Raw genomic sequence first — 18,947 nt, forward strand, 5'->3', positions numbered from 1 at the left:
ATTTGTTTATTAAAAACATGCAGCGTGTGTATTGCTTAAATTTCTTGTGAACTATTGTGATGTTATCAGCTGTTTGCACTCACCTTCTGACGGCACCCATTCATTGCAGAGGATCCATTGGTGAGCAAGTAATGTAAAGCTAAATTTTCATTTTTGGGGTTGAACTATCTCTTTACAGACAGAAAAAAAAGAAGGAGAAATGTAACTTATTTTCCTTCTGAATTTATTTTATTTGTATTACCCCTGTAGATTTTTTTTATGTGTTTCATGCTTAAACTCTCTTAATTTTGATGAATATTTCAGAAAACAAGACTCAAGGTTTTTTGCTTTAAGAATGTTTGCACAGAAAAACACAATAAAATGGAAAAATACGATTTATTTATTATTATTTTTTTATTATTTTTTTTTTTTATTTTTTTTTTTTTGCAGTGGCAGCTCACCAGTCTCTTTGTTTACTCAGATTGTTTATTCTCAAAGTCTATTCCAGTTCCACCATGACTCAGAAAACTTTCTGACACCACTATAAGCACGGAGCGGAAAAGTTTGTGTTGTTGAATGTGTTGAATGTCTCACCACCAAAACCAAGAAACTCCTCCAGAGGCTTTCATCGTCTTTTGCGTGGGCAGCACATTCCCTGTTTCTGAAAGGTCACATTTGAGGGAGACCCCTCATTAATGTCACGGGGTAAAAATACTATGCTGGGCTTTCTTTTCAGAGATATCAAAATCAAACGGAGTCGCCAATCTTCAACTCGTGTGAAGAAAGAAATGTAGGTGCTTTCCGCAACCCACCAGTCTCTAAATTGTGTATTCGCATACAGTGAGCCAGATATTGCACAGAAATATATAAGAAATACAAATAGATTTCTTTCAAAACACAGGCGATGGCAAAAATGTGATTCAAAAGAGACATTTTGCGTAAGAGACAGTATTAGGAAAGAAGTCAACATTTCTTTTTTTTTTTGCTAAATTGCAAGCAGCATTGTCTGATCTATGAATTATGGCTGGATTGAATGAGCTCTTAATCTGAAACATATTTTTTGTCTGGAAGATAATCTTCATCATCTGCTTCACAGATGAATTGAGGTCACCGAAAGTAAAACATTACACCTGTTGATAATAAGTTTAATGCCACGTTTCATTCCATGACAAACAAGTATGTGTTTTACAATCCTGTTGTTCAAACTGTCATCTATGTTATGATGTATTGCTACCACCATATTAGCCTCGTGCGTCTGTTTGAGTGTTGACGCACCAATTACCAGCCGATCTTTATCTGTATCAGCCATTTCAAACGACTTAATTCCTCTGCGGGGTTGCCTCAGGCATAAATAAATGTGTGTGTGTGTGCGTGTGTGTGTGTGTGCATGAATGAGACTGTGTGTCCAAAGGGAGGGGTTTGCTTGTGCATGCACATATTTTGTTTGCAAATGTAAGATCTCTGAGAAATGCTAATGCCGATGCGGTATACACTCTCTGTGGACATTAAGCATTGTCATATGGATCAGTGTTGTGCATACACAATGAATGATGCACCCCTCCCTCTCTTGTTGAGCTGCAGAGCAGATTACTCACAACCTTGGTTTTCTGAAGGAGACTCGAATCTTGCAAAATAGCCCTGCAAGCAGTGTTTTCTAAGAAGAGAATTATGCATTACAATCACTGCAGGTTGCATATTTCCTTGCAAAATGATTTCAAATACACTGAGGTTTTTGAACATTTCATTTCAAAAGATATCAAGTATGACTGCATACTTTATTTTATGTAATTTGTAGGATTGTGTGTAGCTGAAAAAGTCAACCCTGTTCATTATAGGAGGTTAATATACCTTATAAAGTCTTAGTAATGACAAAATGCAATATACGAAATAAAGAATGCATAGCCAGACTGCACAGAGATGCATTTCTATACATATTAAGTAATACTTTACAAGAATTTTTCATTTGTTAACATTTGTTAACTACAAAATAACAATGAAAAAGACATATATACATAATAATACATGTAATGCATTATTATAATCTAATGTTGCATCTGTTATTAATGTTTAATGGTTCTGAGCATGAACTAACAATGAACAGTTGTTTTTTTGTTAATGCGGTACAAATCTGCAAACAGTAGTTAATGCCCTAAATAACATAATAGGTTTTTACACCATTTATTAACCTTGTTAATTTAATTCAGTTCATGTTAGTTCAAAGTGCATTTTTAATGTTAACAAATACAACTTTTGATATTTTTATAAATGCATATATTATCAAGAACTAAGATTAATAAATGCTGCATAAGTTGTATTCATTGTTAACTCGTGTTAATTTATTAAACTTTATTATAAAGTGTTCCTGCATATACTAGTTTTGGTAATGCACATCTTTTTTTGAGTGGGTCAGGCTTTACATTAAGGTGACGGTTGTTTATTATACAGCATTAATAAATAACTCTGGATAAAAGTCCTTGCTAAATGACAACTTGCTATTTACTTTCTTACTAAATGCCCATCAGAACATGATATTTAAGCTATGTATTTACATGTTTAACGACAGATGAAAAGTGAAAAACAATTACATTCGACCCCTATATACATCCAATGACAAATTAATCAAAACTCCCTATTAAAATTTCAAAATTACCCTGCTAACAATAAAGGTTCTTTATTGGAATCAATGGTTCTATGAAGAATCTTTCAAATGCAGAAAAGTTCTTTATAGTCAAAAAAAGGTTATTTTGGGAACCACAAAATGGTCACAGCAGAAAAAACACCCTTTTTTTTTTAAGATTGTAAAGAAATAACAGAAGTGCCATATGGATGTAGATGTGTGTAAAAGTTGCCCACATGTTTCTTTTAGGGGTTAATGTATACTGAGAATTCAGATGAACCCAAAACAAACATGCATTCTCATTCTCAGCACGATCATAATTCATTCTTTGTATTCCTCAAGTAACACAAGCATGTCAAGGAAGCTGACAGCTCGCGGAGTGCGCATGCCTTCCAGCAGGTGGAGCAGAGCCTGCGAGCCTCCATCACATCGACAGCTTGAGATCGGCGACACTTCTCCGCCACTGGCGTCATCGTCCTCATCTCCGAGCAACCCCTCCATCAGCACTGGCGTCACCGCACGACGAGCCGCACCGTTGCTCGGCAACTTCTGCCTTGTGCGCTCGCGCCCCGCTCCGTGCTCTGACGCGAGTGTGACGTTAATGAGGCGGGTATCAGTTTGTTATGGCAAGAGGAGGAGAGGCGGAGTCCGTCATCACAGCACGAGCCTGTAGCGCTCGCCTCGCGCCAGCACAACTGCTCAAGAGCGGAGCCGCACCTTGTACATATTAGCGCGCTCCGTCAAAGTGTGTATCGCTGTACATAGAAAACAGAGTAAAAAACAACAAGTTTTCCCCTTCAAGATTCGCATAAGGAATGACTTGTAAATGCAGATTTAAAAAAGCATTTGTACTGTGGAAGGCGGTGGAATTTATTCGTGTGTTAAAGGTAAGAGTTCCTTCGCTTTTAATATTTCCCATAACAAAACAGATATACACTTCTTCATTAGCCCATATAGCCTGCCTAGATTTGTTTTTGTTTATTTATTTTTAATTTGACATTTCAAGGACATTTCTGGACGTTGCGCGCTGGTTTTACCTGTAAGCCCATTGTGCATTTAGTCCATTTAGTGCATTAAGTTTTTTGCTAGAATTTGAGTGACTGTTACAATGACATTAACTTGCTTTTAAGTGAGTTAAAATGTGTTATATGTCAGTACCTCTTAAGATAAAATGTATAAATATAGTTATTCAATTATTTAGCCTGTAAAGTAATCATATGGCTACTGTTTTGTGAAGGTTGTGACGGGATCGAGTTGTAAGAATTATTGTTAATAATGAATATTTATAATAATCATTTTAAATTTGTCACTCAGGTTAGTAGTCGTGCGCATTTATAACGAACAATTTCTTGTTTATGCAGATCAGTTAAAGTTCACACTCAAAGCCGGCATCATGGTGATAATGACGAACAGCCGCGCGAGCTCTCAGTCGAGCTGTGCCCAGGCCAGGCCTCTGCAGGTCGGCTTCTATGAGATCATCAGAACCCTCGGCAAGGGAAACTTCGCTGTGGTCAAACTAGCCAGACATAAAGTCACGAAAACACAGGTGAGTCTCCTGCCAAATATTTAGATTTTTTTCTTTTTTTGCATTAAAAAGGTTATATATTTTGTCTTTTGATATTTCCCTACAAATTGGTTAATGATAATGTATATTCAGCTGCATTTCTAAATGTGCATTTTGTTGTGTTTTCATGCAGGTTGCAATTAAAATAATTGATAAAACAAGACTAAACTCTGCCAACTTGGAGAAAATCTACAGGGAGGTTCAGATTATGAAGCTGCTCAATCACCCTCACATCATAAAACTCTATCAGGTAAGTTAAAGGATTTGTATAATTAATAATGATGCTATCATTGCAAAAGCTTCCCTGTTAATTTCAGTTAAACTGAGGGAGTGTTGTGTATTTTAGCGTGAATGGTGAGTGTGGTTTAATGCTGAGTGAGTGTCTAAGTGTTGGTCAGGCAAATGGTGCGGTGATCTTCTCTCGAAGTACATCTGGATAGTGTGCAATGAAGTTACTTTCTTCCTTGCATTCAGCTTCTGCATAGCAACTCTCCACTGCATTACATCTGTTTTGTCAGGCTGCTGGTTTTATTGAATTAAAAATATATTATATCTTACAAAAAACAAAGTAATTACAGAAGTATAAAAAGATTTTGAAGGCAACAACTGCACGGTTTCTCTAACAATGGAGCTTTATATATGCAATCTGGATGTTTTGAAATGATTTGTTGGCTTTTTAAATGGCATTGTTTATTAAATATAAGATTTTAAAATTAGACTAATCTGTGTCCAAAATATGTGTTTTTGTCTCTGAATGAAAGACACAAAAAGAGTGTGTTGGACATAAGGACACAGGGTCTAAATCTCCAACTTAATTAGCGCTGGTGAAAGTCAAATGCAATGTGTCTGCAGAGTCACGTGAAGCTAGCCAGAGGAAAAATCTCTTAGTACAATCTGGTTTTATCCCTGGGATTGTTTTGTCCCCATAGTTTGGCTCGTGCATCCATGCAAACAGTGGCAGGCTAATACAGGGTGCTAATATGTCAGCACATTCTTTCTTTCATAGCCTGTACAATTTAAGTTTGTTTTGTTCAGAGATTAGTATTTTGCAGATTACACTGAGAACTGAGGTTGCAAGAAACTAAAATCCTTGGGAATAACATCACACCTCACTTCTTTGGATCTGACCTCTCACATTTGTTAGAGACACAAGTTTTTGGGAAGTGAGCAGCAGTGTTGTATAGTTTGATATGAGCTTGATGTGCCATTCCTTGAGCGTAGACTTTCATATTAATCAATTAAAACATATCCTAATGTCCTCCAACATATAAGATGAGGACTGCAGCATCAGGAAGAATCCTTCACGAAGCCGTCCTGGATTTTCAGCTTCCAGTTTGATCCCGGTCTAGTGTCAGATAACCTCAAATGTACCTCTCCTTTCACAACTGAAGCCCTGTTTATTTAAACCAAAAAGCCCTTGAGATGAAAAATGTAGAACTAGTGACCTGTGACCTCTCATGATAAACCGTTTCTGTTCTCATGCACCTTGTACAAACAGTCCTTTTATTGCCTTTAGCTTCTCATTAACTTCAGAGACACTGTATTCAGAACTATCAATAGTTTCCTTCACTCATCTCCCCCTGCGTTCGTGACGGAGGGAGCGACTCTGTGGGCTGAACAGGATGGGGTTTCTAAGGAAGCTATGACATCATTGGCACCTCTGGGTTGACTCTAAAGGCTGAAGTCTTTGGAACCTGGGTTTATCTAAAGATAAAGACCCTTTTCCTGCTGTTGTGTAGCCTGACTACGTGGGTCACGGCACGCTGTTACACATTGACCTGAAATATATTTAATCTTGAGCACTTATATGGACGATTACACAGGTTTTCTCAGCAGGACAAAAAGATGACAGCATAGAAACTGTTGTGCAACCCTTTCTGGTAGCGCAACATGCAGCGTTTAGTATTTCTCCCTCAGGCCTCTGCCGGGAACTTATGGGACATTCCCATAAAGGGCGAGGACATCATACACCCTCTCTTTCATAATTTCTTACGCTATTAATTGTTGAATTACAGTTTCTTTTGTGTCACTGGATGCCTTTGTGCTTAAACTAGGTCTAGTGTGTGAACATGTTTTATGGTTCAAAAGAAACAGGTTAGTGAAGATAAAGTTTCAGCTGTCGTTAGCTGTTTCAGTGGCACTGATGGGTCAGACAGCAGGCATCTGAAAAAGACATGCGTATGTGTGTGTGTGTGTGTGTGTGACACTTCAAGAAATGCTTTGGTATACTCTTCTGCAATGGTACATACCGTTACAAACTAAACTGTCATGCGATGAACACCAAAAACTATGATAGAAGTTGACAGAAAGAGGAAGTTGGCTTGTTGCTGCATAAAATGTACATTGACATGTCTGAGACTTATATTACAATTGAAATGAATGTATAATAAAACATATTTAGTAGATTTTGTATGTAAATATCACTGCATTATTAAACAGTTTTAAATGGTTCTATATTTTATAAATTAATTTCTAATATTCACTGCATCTCTAGTATTACTTCATCAAAGCAAAAGAAATAGCAAAATTGGATAATTTGATAATGTGATTAATTTATAATTTTTTTTATTTCATTATGCTTTTTGTCTTTACAGGTCATGGAGACCAAAGACATGCTGTACATCGTAACAGAGTATGCAAAAAATGGAGAAATGTTTGGTAAGTGGAAACACTTTTGTAAATGAATGACTAATGTATCTGTGAAAAGACAGGCATCTTTTGCTTTTGATGTCTGTGGCTCTCCCAAAACCTCTTGTCCAGTTGTTGTGGATAATGAGGTCTGACGGGGAGAGAATTATTCAGATTAACACAGCCGTCAGAGCAGTGAGACAGTGAGCGAGCACAGAGCGAGACAGGTGTTGGATTTTCAAGCTTTATGTAACTATGTAAAAGGGATAAGCTGCTCTACCTCTGCTTGTCCTCACCACCTAGGGATTCAAACAGTATAACATATCTGTCTTTCACCTGTCATATACTCAGCCTTTAAATAAAACAATGGCAGTCTCCCCAGATAAACCGTAGGCTTGGCTCTGTCTTTATATGGTGTTTTTAAGGCGATGTCTCCTCCCTTCCTAAGCCGTCCTCTTTTTTACAGACTATCTGACGTCCAACGGAAGGATGAGTGAAAACGAGGCTCGTAAGAAGTTTTGGCAGATTCTGACGGCAGTGGACTACTGCCATCGGCACCACATAGTCCACAGAGACCTCAAAACTGAAAACCTGCTGCTAGATGCCAACATGAACATCAAGCTGGCAGGTGAGCAAAGAAGATTGATAAACACTTCTCATAGCCAGACTACGAGTGTCAGAATTCACAGTTAGGATCAGTAATAAAATTAAGTAATCAAACCAGTCTGATTCTCACAAGTCATTCATTATAGGGTTTTATATAAGGATTGTATACCATTTACATGCAGTTTTATGAGTAATCAAACTTTTTATCAACAAAGAATTCAATTATCTTCCATTTCTTTCAGATTTTGGATTTGGAAACTTCTATAATGCCGGAGAGCCTCTTTCCACTTGGTGTGGGAGCCCACCATACGCTGCCCCCGAGGTCTTTGAGGGAAAGGAGTATGAGGGGCCACAGTTAGACATATGGGTATGTTTATCATTATGATTCTCACCTGATGTCTTACACAGCTGCTGAAAATGAAATTATAATTATAAGTTGTTCATATTAGCTAACAATGTGCATATTGAATATAATAAAGAACATTATTGTTTGCTGCCTTGCATCACTGGGATAAATGCAAATCTAATACATTCTGCAAATATGTCTCTTTCACAGAGTCTAGGTGTTGTTCTGTATGTGTTGGTGTGCGGGTCCCTTCCCTTTGATGGGGACAGTCTTCCAGCTCTGAAACAGAGAGTGACAGAGGGCCGCTTCAGAATACCATTCTTCATGTCACAAGGTACAGCTCTTCGCTCCCTCTTTTCACACACAATGCTACATCCTCACAAGAAAACGATTTTTGACTGAGATCTCCTTGTCTCCTTGTCCAGACTGTGAAAATCTGATTCGTAAGATGCTGGTTGTCGACCCAGCCAAGCGGATCAGCATGGCTCAGATTAAGCAGCACCGCTGGATGCTTGCGGATCCAAGTGCGCCCCATCAGACCCTTTCCCTGTCCCTCACTGACTACAACTCCAACCTGGGAGACTACAGTGAACCTGTCTTGGGCATCATGCAGACCCTCGGCATTGACAGACAGAGGACTGTGGAGGTGAGAAAAGGGGTGCATACAGAGGAGAGGCGTGTTACAAACAGTACAGGGTTAGTTGCTTCCAGCAGGGAAGGGCGTGTTTACCAGAGCAAGGGTAAATGTTGTTCGAAGGACATAAGTTGTCAATTTGTCACCCCAGAATAAAAACAACACCCTATCCAGCTTCCCATGGCTTTAAATATGTATTTCTGTTGGCACATAAATGATAAACAAAGTAGCATCTGTTTTGAAAGCTGCCATACTGTGTTGCATTTAGCTTTTGGTAATTTCCCTTAAGAAGTTAATTCTTGACACAGGCTGCCTGCGTTTCATTACACCTATTTAAGTGACTGCTCAGTATGGTCACTGTGTCTAAAACTGTTTTTTGATTGCTTTCCACAGTCTCTCCAGAACAGTAGCTACAACCACTTCTCAGCAATCTATTACCTGCTGCTAGAAAGAGTGAAAGAGCACCGAAGCCAACAGCTGAGCCGCCAATGCGGGGCCTGGAATCAGAGGTCGAGGACGGCGTCCGATTCCTCCACCCCGGAGGTGAGTGTCGAAGTGAGGCCAAGACAGTCTTCTGTTTGAGATAAAATCTCCCTGTGCTAACTCAGCTCTTCCTCTGTCCATCTCACTTTCAAGGTGATCATGGAGTCGTCTGACAGCTTCAGAACCTCAGCATTCCCTGTCGCCACCAAGGTGAACACTCCTGTCCATTCAGAGCTGGAATGTGAACAAGGAGCCCTGTTTCAGGTCAGTACTTCCCTTGAGCTTGACGCAATCCCTCTCTGGACTACGGGTGGGGAACTTGAGGTCCACTGTTCTCCAGAGATTTGCTCTAATCCTGATTAAACTCACCTGAACTAGCTTGTTTGGGTAGATTTAGAGCTAAAATCTGCAAGACAGTGGACCTCGAGGACAAGAATTGTCCACCCCTGCTCTAGACCCCTCTCTTCCTAGTTGCTCAGTAAATAGACTCCCTGTCCTGTTTCATATTGCAGATATGCAGTGCACCCCCAATCCCCCTCCTCCATTAGAGACATGCAGTGGCTAATGTGAATGCCTCCCTCCCTTCCTCAGCGCGTTGTGTGCCCGGTGGAGGCCAGCCTGAACGGGATCCTGTGGAACCGATCCATCTCCCCCAACAGCCTGCTGGAGACCACAATAAGTGAGGAGGTGCGACCTCATGACCTTGACGAGGAAGAGGGGATGCTGCAGGTCCAGCTGCCCCATTTGCCCAGCACCGCCTCCCGAAGGCACACGCTTGCAGAGGTCTCCGCTCGATTCCACCAGTGCAATCCACCTTGTAAGTGAAATGTTAATATTAAGGTAAAAATATGGACTTAATGCAAGGATCTGGTTGATAATTACACGTCATCCTCTCTCAGGTATTGTGGTTAGCCCCTCGGACGGTGCTTCTTCCGACAGCTGTCTGAAGTCCTCCTCGAACTCCAACCAGGCTCTCTCCATGGCTGTAGGGGATCTTTCATCACTGCTTGCCTCCAATATTGCCCCGGAGGCATCAGCCCCTGCAGGGATGCCCCTCACTCTTTCCTCCAACCTCCTCTTGCAGAACCAAGGCAGTATGCTTGCAGCCAGCTTCCAAGAGGGGCGCAGGGCTTCAGACACCTCCCTAACACAAGGTGAGATTCATTAAATTAAAAATGTATGTTAAAGCACATGTGCTAGCTTTATAGAATCACATGGCTAAGTAGTTTCTAACCGGTCTGTGATTATTTCTGTAGGGCTGAAGGCGTTCAGACAGCAGCTGAGGAAGAACACTCGTGCGAAAGGCCTGCTGGGGTTGAACAAGATCAAAGGTCTGGCACGACAAGTGTGCCCTCCGACCTCATGCTCCAGAGGCAGTCGGGGATCTCTCAGCCCAACTATGTGCACTCCCTCAAGCCTCCAAAGCTCCAGCGGCCCCCGTGAACGTCGCAGCATGCTGGAGGAAGTTCTGCACCAGCAAAGGTGAGAAGAAATCCATAGATATCTCAGATTGCTGAAGATTGGAATCAGTCCCAACACTGTTCCTGGTGCCACCCCAGTGCTCCACAATTTAGAATTCTTCCTAATCAAACACACCTGATTTAGCTCATTACTAGAGACTCATAGAAAAAGGAGACATTCAAAATGTGAAAAGTTGGAACAGAATTGGTACATTTTTTGAATACACCTAAACTCTGTTGTTCTTTCATCATACAGGATGCTGCAGATCCAGCACCAGCCTCAGCCCCAAGTCCAGTCTCAGCAGCCCGTGCTCTTCCTCTCACAGTCCCACCCCTCATCTCCTCCCTCCAGCAATCTCTTCGCGCCCGCCACCCTCTTTTCCAACCCACCGACTCAACCTATTCTCCCTCCATGCCAGCAGACCCCCATCACCTTTCAGCACAAACTGTGGCAGCAGCAGCAGCAGTCTCTTGACTCCTCATCCTTGTCTCCCGTGGCATCTGCTGCCCATCTTCTTGAGGCTCGTCTGCACATCAGCCAGCGGCCACATCTCCAACCTCAGTCCCCACAGCATCTGCATATCCAGCCCAGCATCCCATCCCAGGGGCCTTTCTCCCTCTTGCCCCAGCAGGGCAGTTGGAGCCTGAGCACCAGCATCGAGTCTGGACCTGATGTCCAGGAGCTGATCTATGCTGGTCAAAAGCAGCAACTCAGCAGCTGTGTCATGGTCAAGTAAAGAAGGCTTTGAAGACTTTGAAGAAGGTCACAGTGGTGCTGACTGCTTCCACCACTCTCACTCCAGAGTTCGCCAATGGTGTTTAGTGTCAGAACTTGAAAGCATTTCATTATGATAATGCTCTCAATAGTTTTCTAATGCAAAGGAGAGACACTCTCTGGACACACAATTCCACGATTGTGTCTATATGTGTTGGAATGACCAGAGAAAATAAGAAGAAGCAATAACCTACGTCTTCATTGAGTCCATGACCCTTGCCAGGTGCTCCTGTCCACACAGCAATAAAGGATGGATTGCTGAACAAGGAACTGAATAGTGTGCTTTCATCCATTTGCGAGTGGGTCCACTCATACATAAAACCGGCCTCCACAATCGCAAATGATTATGTCAGAGACACTTTTTTTTATCCTCGATACAAGTATGAAAATAAGACGGCGATGTCTTCCTTATAGATTTTTCCAATGATTTCCTTTCAGATCTTTTTATTTTGTGTTTTACATCTCCAGAGAAGACCAAAGTTGATTGTTTTTTTTTTTTTTTTGCCTCTTTGATTTCTTTCCTAGATGTTCTTGAAACAAAATGCAGTATCTGACTTAACCATACTTCCGAGACTAAGAAAAAAAACTGTCATTTCACCTGTGCTGTGAAAATGTGCGCAAACTAGCCACACTATGCCTCTGATGATGTGTGTGCAATGAAGAGGCGCCTTAGCATGAGGGGAACGTCAAGACAAACGAGAGTAAGCTAGATACTGTATAAGCACAAGAGGTACTGCATAGTGTTTATTAGACCAGGTCTTTGGGTTTTCACTGTCTGTGACGATGATTTTAATGCTGCTTCATGTTAGGTCACATATAGACAAAAGACACTAGACAATTATGATCATACAAATGTGCACCTACCAATGACTTTGAAATTAGGAGACATTGTCCAGCCAAGCCGTTCAGTTTTGGTCCATCAAGACTCCTCTTCCATCAGTTCGCTACCTCCTCAAAAACTGATCTTTCACCTCAAAAGGCTCTATCTCAACACACACTGTATGAGAATAAGTTAGGCCCATTACAATGTCTTGAACCCATGAATGGTGTAAATTAGCTTTTTTTTTTTTTACACTGAACAAAGAATATTAGTATAGTGCAATATTTCACATTGAAATGTAGAACCAGGAGAGGAAGCTGTTTTTAGGAATGCAAAAGGTACTTCATATCTGATAATGCTATTTTATTCTTTCTTTTATAGAGCATGTTTGTAATGATTGTATGTACGAGATGATTTGAATGATGTATTCTGCATGAGCATGGGAAATAAGAGGCTGGCCATTTTGTACAGCTTGTTGACACGGGTTGCCTTTGCATCCAGGCTGGCTTTGTAGAATGGCAGAAATAGAAAAATTACAGGAAAAGCCAAAGAGAGAGCGCAGGGAAGATCAAGACAAAACGTAATTTTTTTCTATAGATGTCAAGGTGGTAAAAAGCTCTCCTTTCATTAAAGTGTAGCACGTTTAAATATCCCAAAAGCAGTCATACTGCTCAGATGTAAAAAGTAGCTGCCTCCTCTAGTTAACAAATATTTGATAAGCAATTGTTTTTCCTTTCTCAGAAACTCCATGCATTTGCATACTCGTATAATTTTTCTTGATTCAAATGCAGATGCAGACACACATAGCTGAAGATGTCTTGTAGCAATAGTGTTGAATTTTATATATATGTTTTTTTAGCTTACAATCTAGGTGCTAGAAGTAGATTTCAGAAGTGTTTCTGGGTTTGTGTGCAATTTATATGAAATAATAGTGTGTTACCATTGTTGAAGCTCCATTTGCTTGAAGCACTGTTTTTATAGCTGTAAGTTATCCTGTTGCATGTCTGTCTTTTGTGAATTTGAGATATTTGTGCAATGGTTTTTAGTGGATTAGAAAAAAAATCTATACTGTGTTTCCAGATTGGGTCATAAAACGACAGTGTTTGAAACCAGTGCAGGTAAAGATGCTGAAGGTGATGTAAGAAACAGTGTTAACATCCTTTCCTTTTTCACCCACCACTAAACTCGTGCCTTTGTCTGAACAAATCCAGTGGTGGTGATTTTTTTTTTTTTTTTTTTTTTCAATTTTAGGATGTCAGAAGAATGCAGAGTTGTTTTATCTTATGATTTTTGTTGGTTTTGTTAAACACCCCATTTTATACTTCCATTTCATTTGCTGTTTGACAATTATGCACTTTATGATGACAGTTGCTTTTGAAAACAGTGTTTGTTTCCACTGCAGGTATAGACGAGTCTGTAGTTACTTTTGAAACACTATGTTTCGAAGCTAAACTGTTCTGTTCAGATTTTTTTATTATTATTATTTTTTATTATTATTTTGGTTATATTTCCCTGATGTGCTTGCTTGCTGTATGTGTGATTGTACATGGCTGTGTGAAAGTATATGAGAGATTAAGTTTTATTTATGTGTTAATATGTTTATTTATTTGAATAAAAAAAAATCATTTCTTGAAATTAATGTCTGTGTTCCATTTGTTTTAATGGAATTTCACTTTACTATTAAAGGTCTACATTTAAAACATCATATAGTTACTTAAAAGTATGAAACAGTGTTATTGAATAACTGATACTAAGCATGTTTCCTCAAAACAAAATGCAGATTTTTCCTCTGAAGACATTTATCATATTAAAAGATTACCAGGATTATCTAAACACATGATTATTTAACTACAAAGTAGCATGTACAAAATGCTATATAGATATACCTTAATCCTTTTTTTTTTTTTTTTTTAGAGTCAAATATCTAATATAACAATAATAGTAATAATAATAATAATAATCTTTAAAGTTTCTTGTATTCATTTTTATTACTTTTTTTAAGCAAAAATCAATGAAATTAACTATTTTCTTGTGGTGTAAGAATAATCAGTACTTCATTCAATATTTTCTCTGAGTATTTATTTAGTTTTAATGGAATTATTATTATTAGCATTTTTCTTCAACAACAACAAAACATTTATTTTAAAAAGTTACAGGAAACTCTAAATTTTGTGGCATAAGAAATATATAATAATTAATTCAAGATGTATTCTCTGAAAACTCATTCATTCAGTTTTGCTACTCAAGTGATTCTTAAGTATTTATGTTATTTTAAAGGAAACAACAAAATACTTCTTTGAGAAAGGTTTTATTTTTTTTTATTTTTTTCCAGTGGTACAATGTTTAACACAATATTTATTTCCAGACCGTAAACAACTCAGAAACCCGAGCAACCAGTAGAAACATAACAATTATCGTGAAACACATCTGTCTGTAATATATAATCTAATGTGACAGTTTCTGCGGAGAGGATCACAGGTACGGTGGAGGACAGAGCGCATGTAAACACATTCCAGCATGTGTGTGCTCATCGCTCCAGCTGTAAGCTAGCGGGTGGCTCTGTGCCCAGAGAGCTCGCATTGATCTGCGCTGGGAATACCATGCTCATACATGCAGCTCCAAAGCCAGTGGTCCATGCCAATCATTCTGACTGGATGCCCTGCTCCATCTCTTCAGCTCAAACGCCTGCTCACAGCGTGTCAAAACCTCTGTCACACAGACACTGATTGATGAAGCTCCCTTAAATATCTTTGTGTGTATATCCAGATCTCTCTGAAACCATAGCTATACTGCTGATCTTATGATGAGGGCCTGCAGAAAAACATCAGTTACCAGGAACAGGCATTCGTTTACTACTTTTCATGCTTCATCATTTCAAAAATGTCAAACGTAAATATAAAATGTCATAATATTATCTTGAAATGCTATGAACATTAAAATGTACACCTGCACTGAACAAAATGTAAATATTAGCATGTTTCCTCCAAAACACAATTCTCTTCAATGTTCATATATTAGATTATCAGGATTATCTAAACATGTAAATGTACTATATATATATATATATATATATATATGTGTGTGTGTGTGTGTGTGTGTGTGTGTATGATGCTGCCTGTCAAAAGTCAATATTAATTTTGGTAATACTTTATTTTAAATTCCAATTCTCACTATTAACAAATTGTTAACTATGACTTTTGCCTCAGTAAACCCCTAATTTGCTGCTTATTAATAGTTAGTAAGGTAGTTGTTAAATTTAAGTATTGGGTAGATTAGAGATGTAGAATATTGTCATAAAGAATATGTGCTTTATAAGTACTAATAAACAGCAAGTATGGTAATAATAGGCATGCTAATAAGCAACTTTAATAGTGTTATTATTTATATTTTCCCAAATTTTAAAATAATAGTAACGTCATCTATGAAATAACACAAATGGAATAACGGTATTTAAGTTTGACCAAATAATGTTAAACAAATCAAACTGTTCCCTTTCAGTCAGTCACATTCAACGTTATGTCAGTGACTGAACGAAATTGGTGATCTCGCTAGAGACGCGAATCGCCTTCGTGTTAACAAAACAAGCCAATGACTATTGGCATGCAAGATTTTCATCGTGCACCCCGCCCCGAAGCGCAGGTATAAAAGGAGATTGGATGCAGTTGCACATTCAGGAAACTGTCCCCCTCCCCATGCCCCATTCTAGTTCCTCCTGGCCAGGGTGATTTGATGATTACAGTGAGGTCTTCCCCGCCGAGCGAGTCTCCACTGGCCCCTCACTCCTCCAGCACATCGTGCCACCTGGTGTACCGCGATGCGGATGCTGGTGCCTCGGACAGGACCCAGCACTTCATCCGGACCACCAGCAGATGACCTGATGTCGATCACTGCATCGGGGGATGAGCTAGGCTCTGGAGATGAGGATTCAGCTTCTTTGCCTCCTTCTCGGAGAGTAGCGTTGCCAGAGTCAGATCCAGACCTGACTGCTATGCTTGCCCAGGCCAGCGTCAGGTTTCCATGGAAGGTGCCTCCATCTCCCGAACATTCAAGGCTGGATGGTTGGTACTTGGGGGTGCTGCACGGTGATCGTCGGCAGCCGCCACCGGTCCCATTCTTCCCGGAAGTGCATGAGGAGGTCACTACTAGGTCCTGGAGGGCATCTTTTACTGTTTAAATTCAAGATGAATGGCTTGCTCAATCCCTTTTAAGTTTGATTTGGGTGCTCTTCGGTCCAAGATAGAACATCTTAAGAGTCAGTGTAGAGAAAAAAGATCTCTGATAGCCGAGGCACTCCTACAGGTAATTGTCTACAGGTAATTACTAGGACACGCCTCTCACACCGTTCTCAGCACTAAAGCTATTAGTCACAATAAACAACAGAAACACAGGCAACAGATAGCATGCATATATATTCATGCATACATTGCTAGGGCACGCCTCTCACATGGTTCTCAACACTGAAGCTGCTGGTCACAACAATAAATAAAGAAGCAACAAATAGCATGCACATACATTCATGCATATATTACTTGGGCACACCTCTGACATGATTCTCAGCAATAAAGCTGTTGGTAACAATGCAATGTGTGTGCATGCTATTTGTTGCTTCTTTATTTATTGTTGTGACCAGCAGCTTCAGTGTTAAGAACCATGTGAGAGGCGTGCCCTAGCAATGTTCAGTTTCTGAGGGCCTGGCTAGTGCTCCCCAGACCGTCTCGCTGGCTCACAAGAACCATCAGACTCGGCTATGCGATTCAGTTTGCCCGGCATCCTCCCAAGTTCAGGGCATATGGTTTACCTTTGTGCTGGACCATCTTGTGAGTGGAAATCGTGGTCCTGCTGGTGAAGGATGTGATAGAGCCGGTCCCTCCAGCCAATTTGAAGTCAGGGTTTTACAGCCGGTACTTCATTGTACCAAAGAAAGGCAGTGGGTTATGGCCAATCCTGGACCTGTGCGTTCTGAACCGGGCCATTCACAAGCTCCCGTTGAGGATGTTAACGCAGAAATGTATCCTTCAATGCGTTCGTCCACAAGATTGGTTCGCAGTGTTAGACCTGAAGGACGCATACTTTTTAATGTCTTGATTCTCCCCCAACACAGGCCTTTTCTCGCTTTGCGTTCGTGGACCGGGCATATCAGTACAAGGTCCTCCCATTCGGGCTGTCCCTGCCGCTTCGTGTCTTCACCAAGGTCATGGAGGGAGCCCTCGTTCCCTTGGGGGTAGCAGGCATTCGCGTTCTCAACTACCTTGATGACTGGCTCATATTGGCCCAGTCCAGAGCTCAGTTGTGCGAAAACAGGGATGTGGTACTCAACCACCTCAGCCGGTTGGGGCTTCGGGTGAACTAGGAAAGAGCAAACTCTCCCCTGTGCAGAGGATCTCTTTTTTCAGGGTGTAAAGTTGGACTCAGTCGACCTGACAGCGCATCTCACGACAGAGCACACTCAGTCAATGCTGAACTGCCTGGAGTCATTTCAGGGCAGGAAGGCGATTCCACTGAATCAGTTTCAGAGGCTCCTGTGGCATATGGCATCCGCTGCCACTGTCAAGCTGCTCGGGTTGCTTCATATGAGACCGCTTCAGCATTGGCTTCACGATCGAGTCCCGAGATGGGCATGGCAACGTGGCATGCACTGAGTCTTGGTTACCCCATACTGCCACCAAAACTTCAAACCTTTGCTTTTCTATGGGCAGGGGTCCTCCTAGTGCAAGTGTTCAGGCATGTTGTTGTTTCAATAGATGCATCTGCCATCAGCTGGGATGCCATGTCCATGGGCATGCAGCATCAGGCACCTGGACAGGGCCTCACCTGCAGTGGCATATCAATTGCATCGAGTTGCTGGCAGTATGGCTTGCTTTGCGCCACTTCAGATCAAGGCTACGCAACAAGCACGTGCTGGTCCGTATGGACAACACTGTGACCATTACATACATTAACCACCAGGGTGGTCTACACTCCCATCGCATGTCGCAACTCGCCCACCATCTCTTCCTTTGGTGTCAGAAGCATCTGAGGTCACTTCATGCCATTCACGTCAATCGTGCAGCCAAAGAGCTCTCATGACAGACCAGCGTATCCACCCTGAGACCCTCCAACTGATCTGGAGACACTTCAGGGATGCTCAGGTAGACCTGCCTCCCCGGACACGTCCCACTGCCACCTGGGGACCCTTGGCATGGATGCACTGGCACACAGCTGGCCTCGGGGTCTATGCAAATATGTGTTTCCCCCAGTGAGCCTTCTCGCACAGACTCTATGCAAGGACAGGGAGGACAAGGAGCAGGTCCTCTTAGTGGTAGCCATACTGGCCCAGTCAGACTTGGTTCCCAGAACTGATGCTCTTCGTGACAGTCCCTCCTTGGCATATTCCTCTGAGGAAGGATCTCCTTTCTCAGAGAGGGGGCACCCTCTGGTACCCGCACCCAGACCTGTGAAATCTCCACGTGTGGTCTCTGGACAGGACACAAAGGTTCTAAATGGTTTACCTCCAGTGGTAGTAAACGCCATCACTTCAGCTAGAGCGCCCTCTATGAGGTTCATCGATTGGTGTTCTTCCCGTCGGGAAGACCCCTATAGATGCCCGATCGCAGTTGTGTTCTCCTTTCTGCAAGATGGACTGGGGCGAAGGCTGTCTCCCTCCTCTCTTAAAGTGTATGTTGCCGCTATTGCTGCACATCACCATGCAGTAGACGGCAAGTCCGTTGGGAAGCACAACCTGATCATCAGGTTCCTTAGGGGGTTAGGAGGCTGAAACCTCCATGCCCTCACCTGGTACCCTCTTGGGATTTCCCCTTGGTCCTGATGGCCTTGAAGCAGGAGCCCTTCGAGCCTCTGTAGTCAGTAGAGCTTAAGTCTCTGTCACTGAAGACAGCGCTCCTCACTGCATTGACTTCGGTCAAGAGGGTTGGGGACCTGCAGGCATTTTTGGTCGATGATACGTGCCTTGAATTCGGGTCGGCCGACTCTCACATTGTCCTGAAACGCCAGCCTGGATAAGTGCCCATGCCTTTCAGGGATCAGGTGGTGAACTTG

General features: G+C 41.4%; 1 protein-coding gene across 1 annotated transcript; it reads left to right on the forward strand.

The window, feature by feature from the left end:
* Window positions 1-3,236: 3,236 nt before the first annotated feature.
* Window positions 3,237-13,393, forward strand: LOC113108933 (serine/threonine-protein kinase SIK2-like). Its single transcript, XM_026272362.1, has 14 exons — window positions 3,237-3,483; window positions 3,958-4,142; window positions 4,294-4,410; window positions 6,755-6,818; window positions 7,255-7,416; window positions 7,637-7,761; window positions 7,951-8,074; window positions 8,166-8,386; window positions 8,768-8,917; window positions 9,011-9,121; window positions 9,449-9,674; window positions 9,757-10,011; window positions 10,114-10,339; window positions 10,574-13,393. The coding sequence occupies exons 2-14, from the start codon at window positions 3,990-3,992 to the stop codon at window positions 11,052-11,054; spliced, it is 2,415 nt and encodes an 804-aa protein (XP_026128147.1). The 5' UTR covers window positions 3,237-3,483; window positions 3,958-3,989; the 3' UTR covers window positions 11,055-13,393.
* The last annotated feature ends 5,554 nt before the right edge of the window (window positions 13,394-18,947 follow it).

This window comes from Carassius auratus, chromosome 9 (genome assembly GCF_003368295.1).
Source record: "Carassius auratus strain Wakin chromosome 9, ASM336829v1, whole genome shotgun sequence".
Lineage (NCBI taxonomy): Eukaryota > Metazoa > Chordata > Actinopteri > Cypriniformes > Cyprinidae > Carassius > Carassius auratus.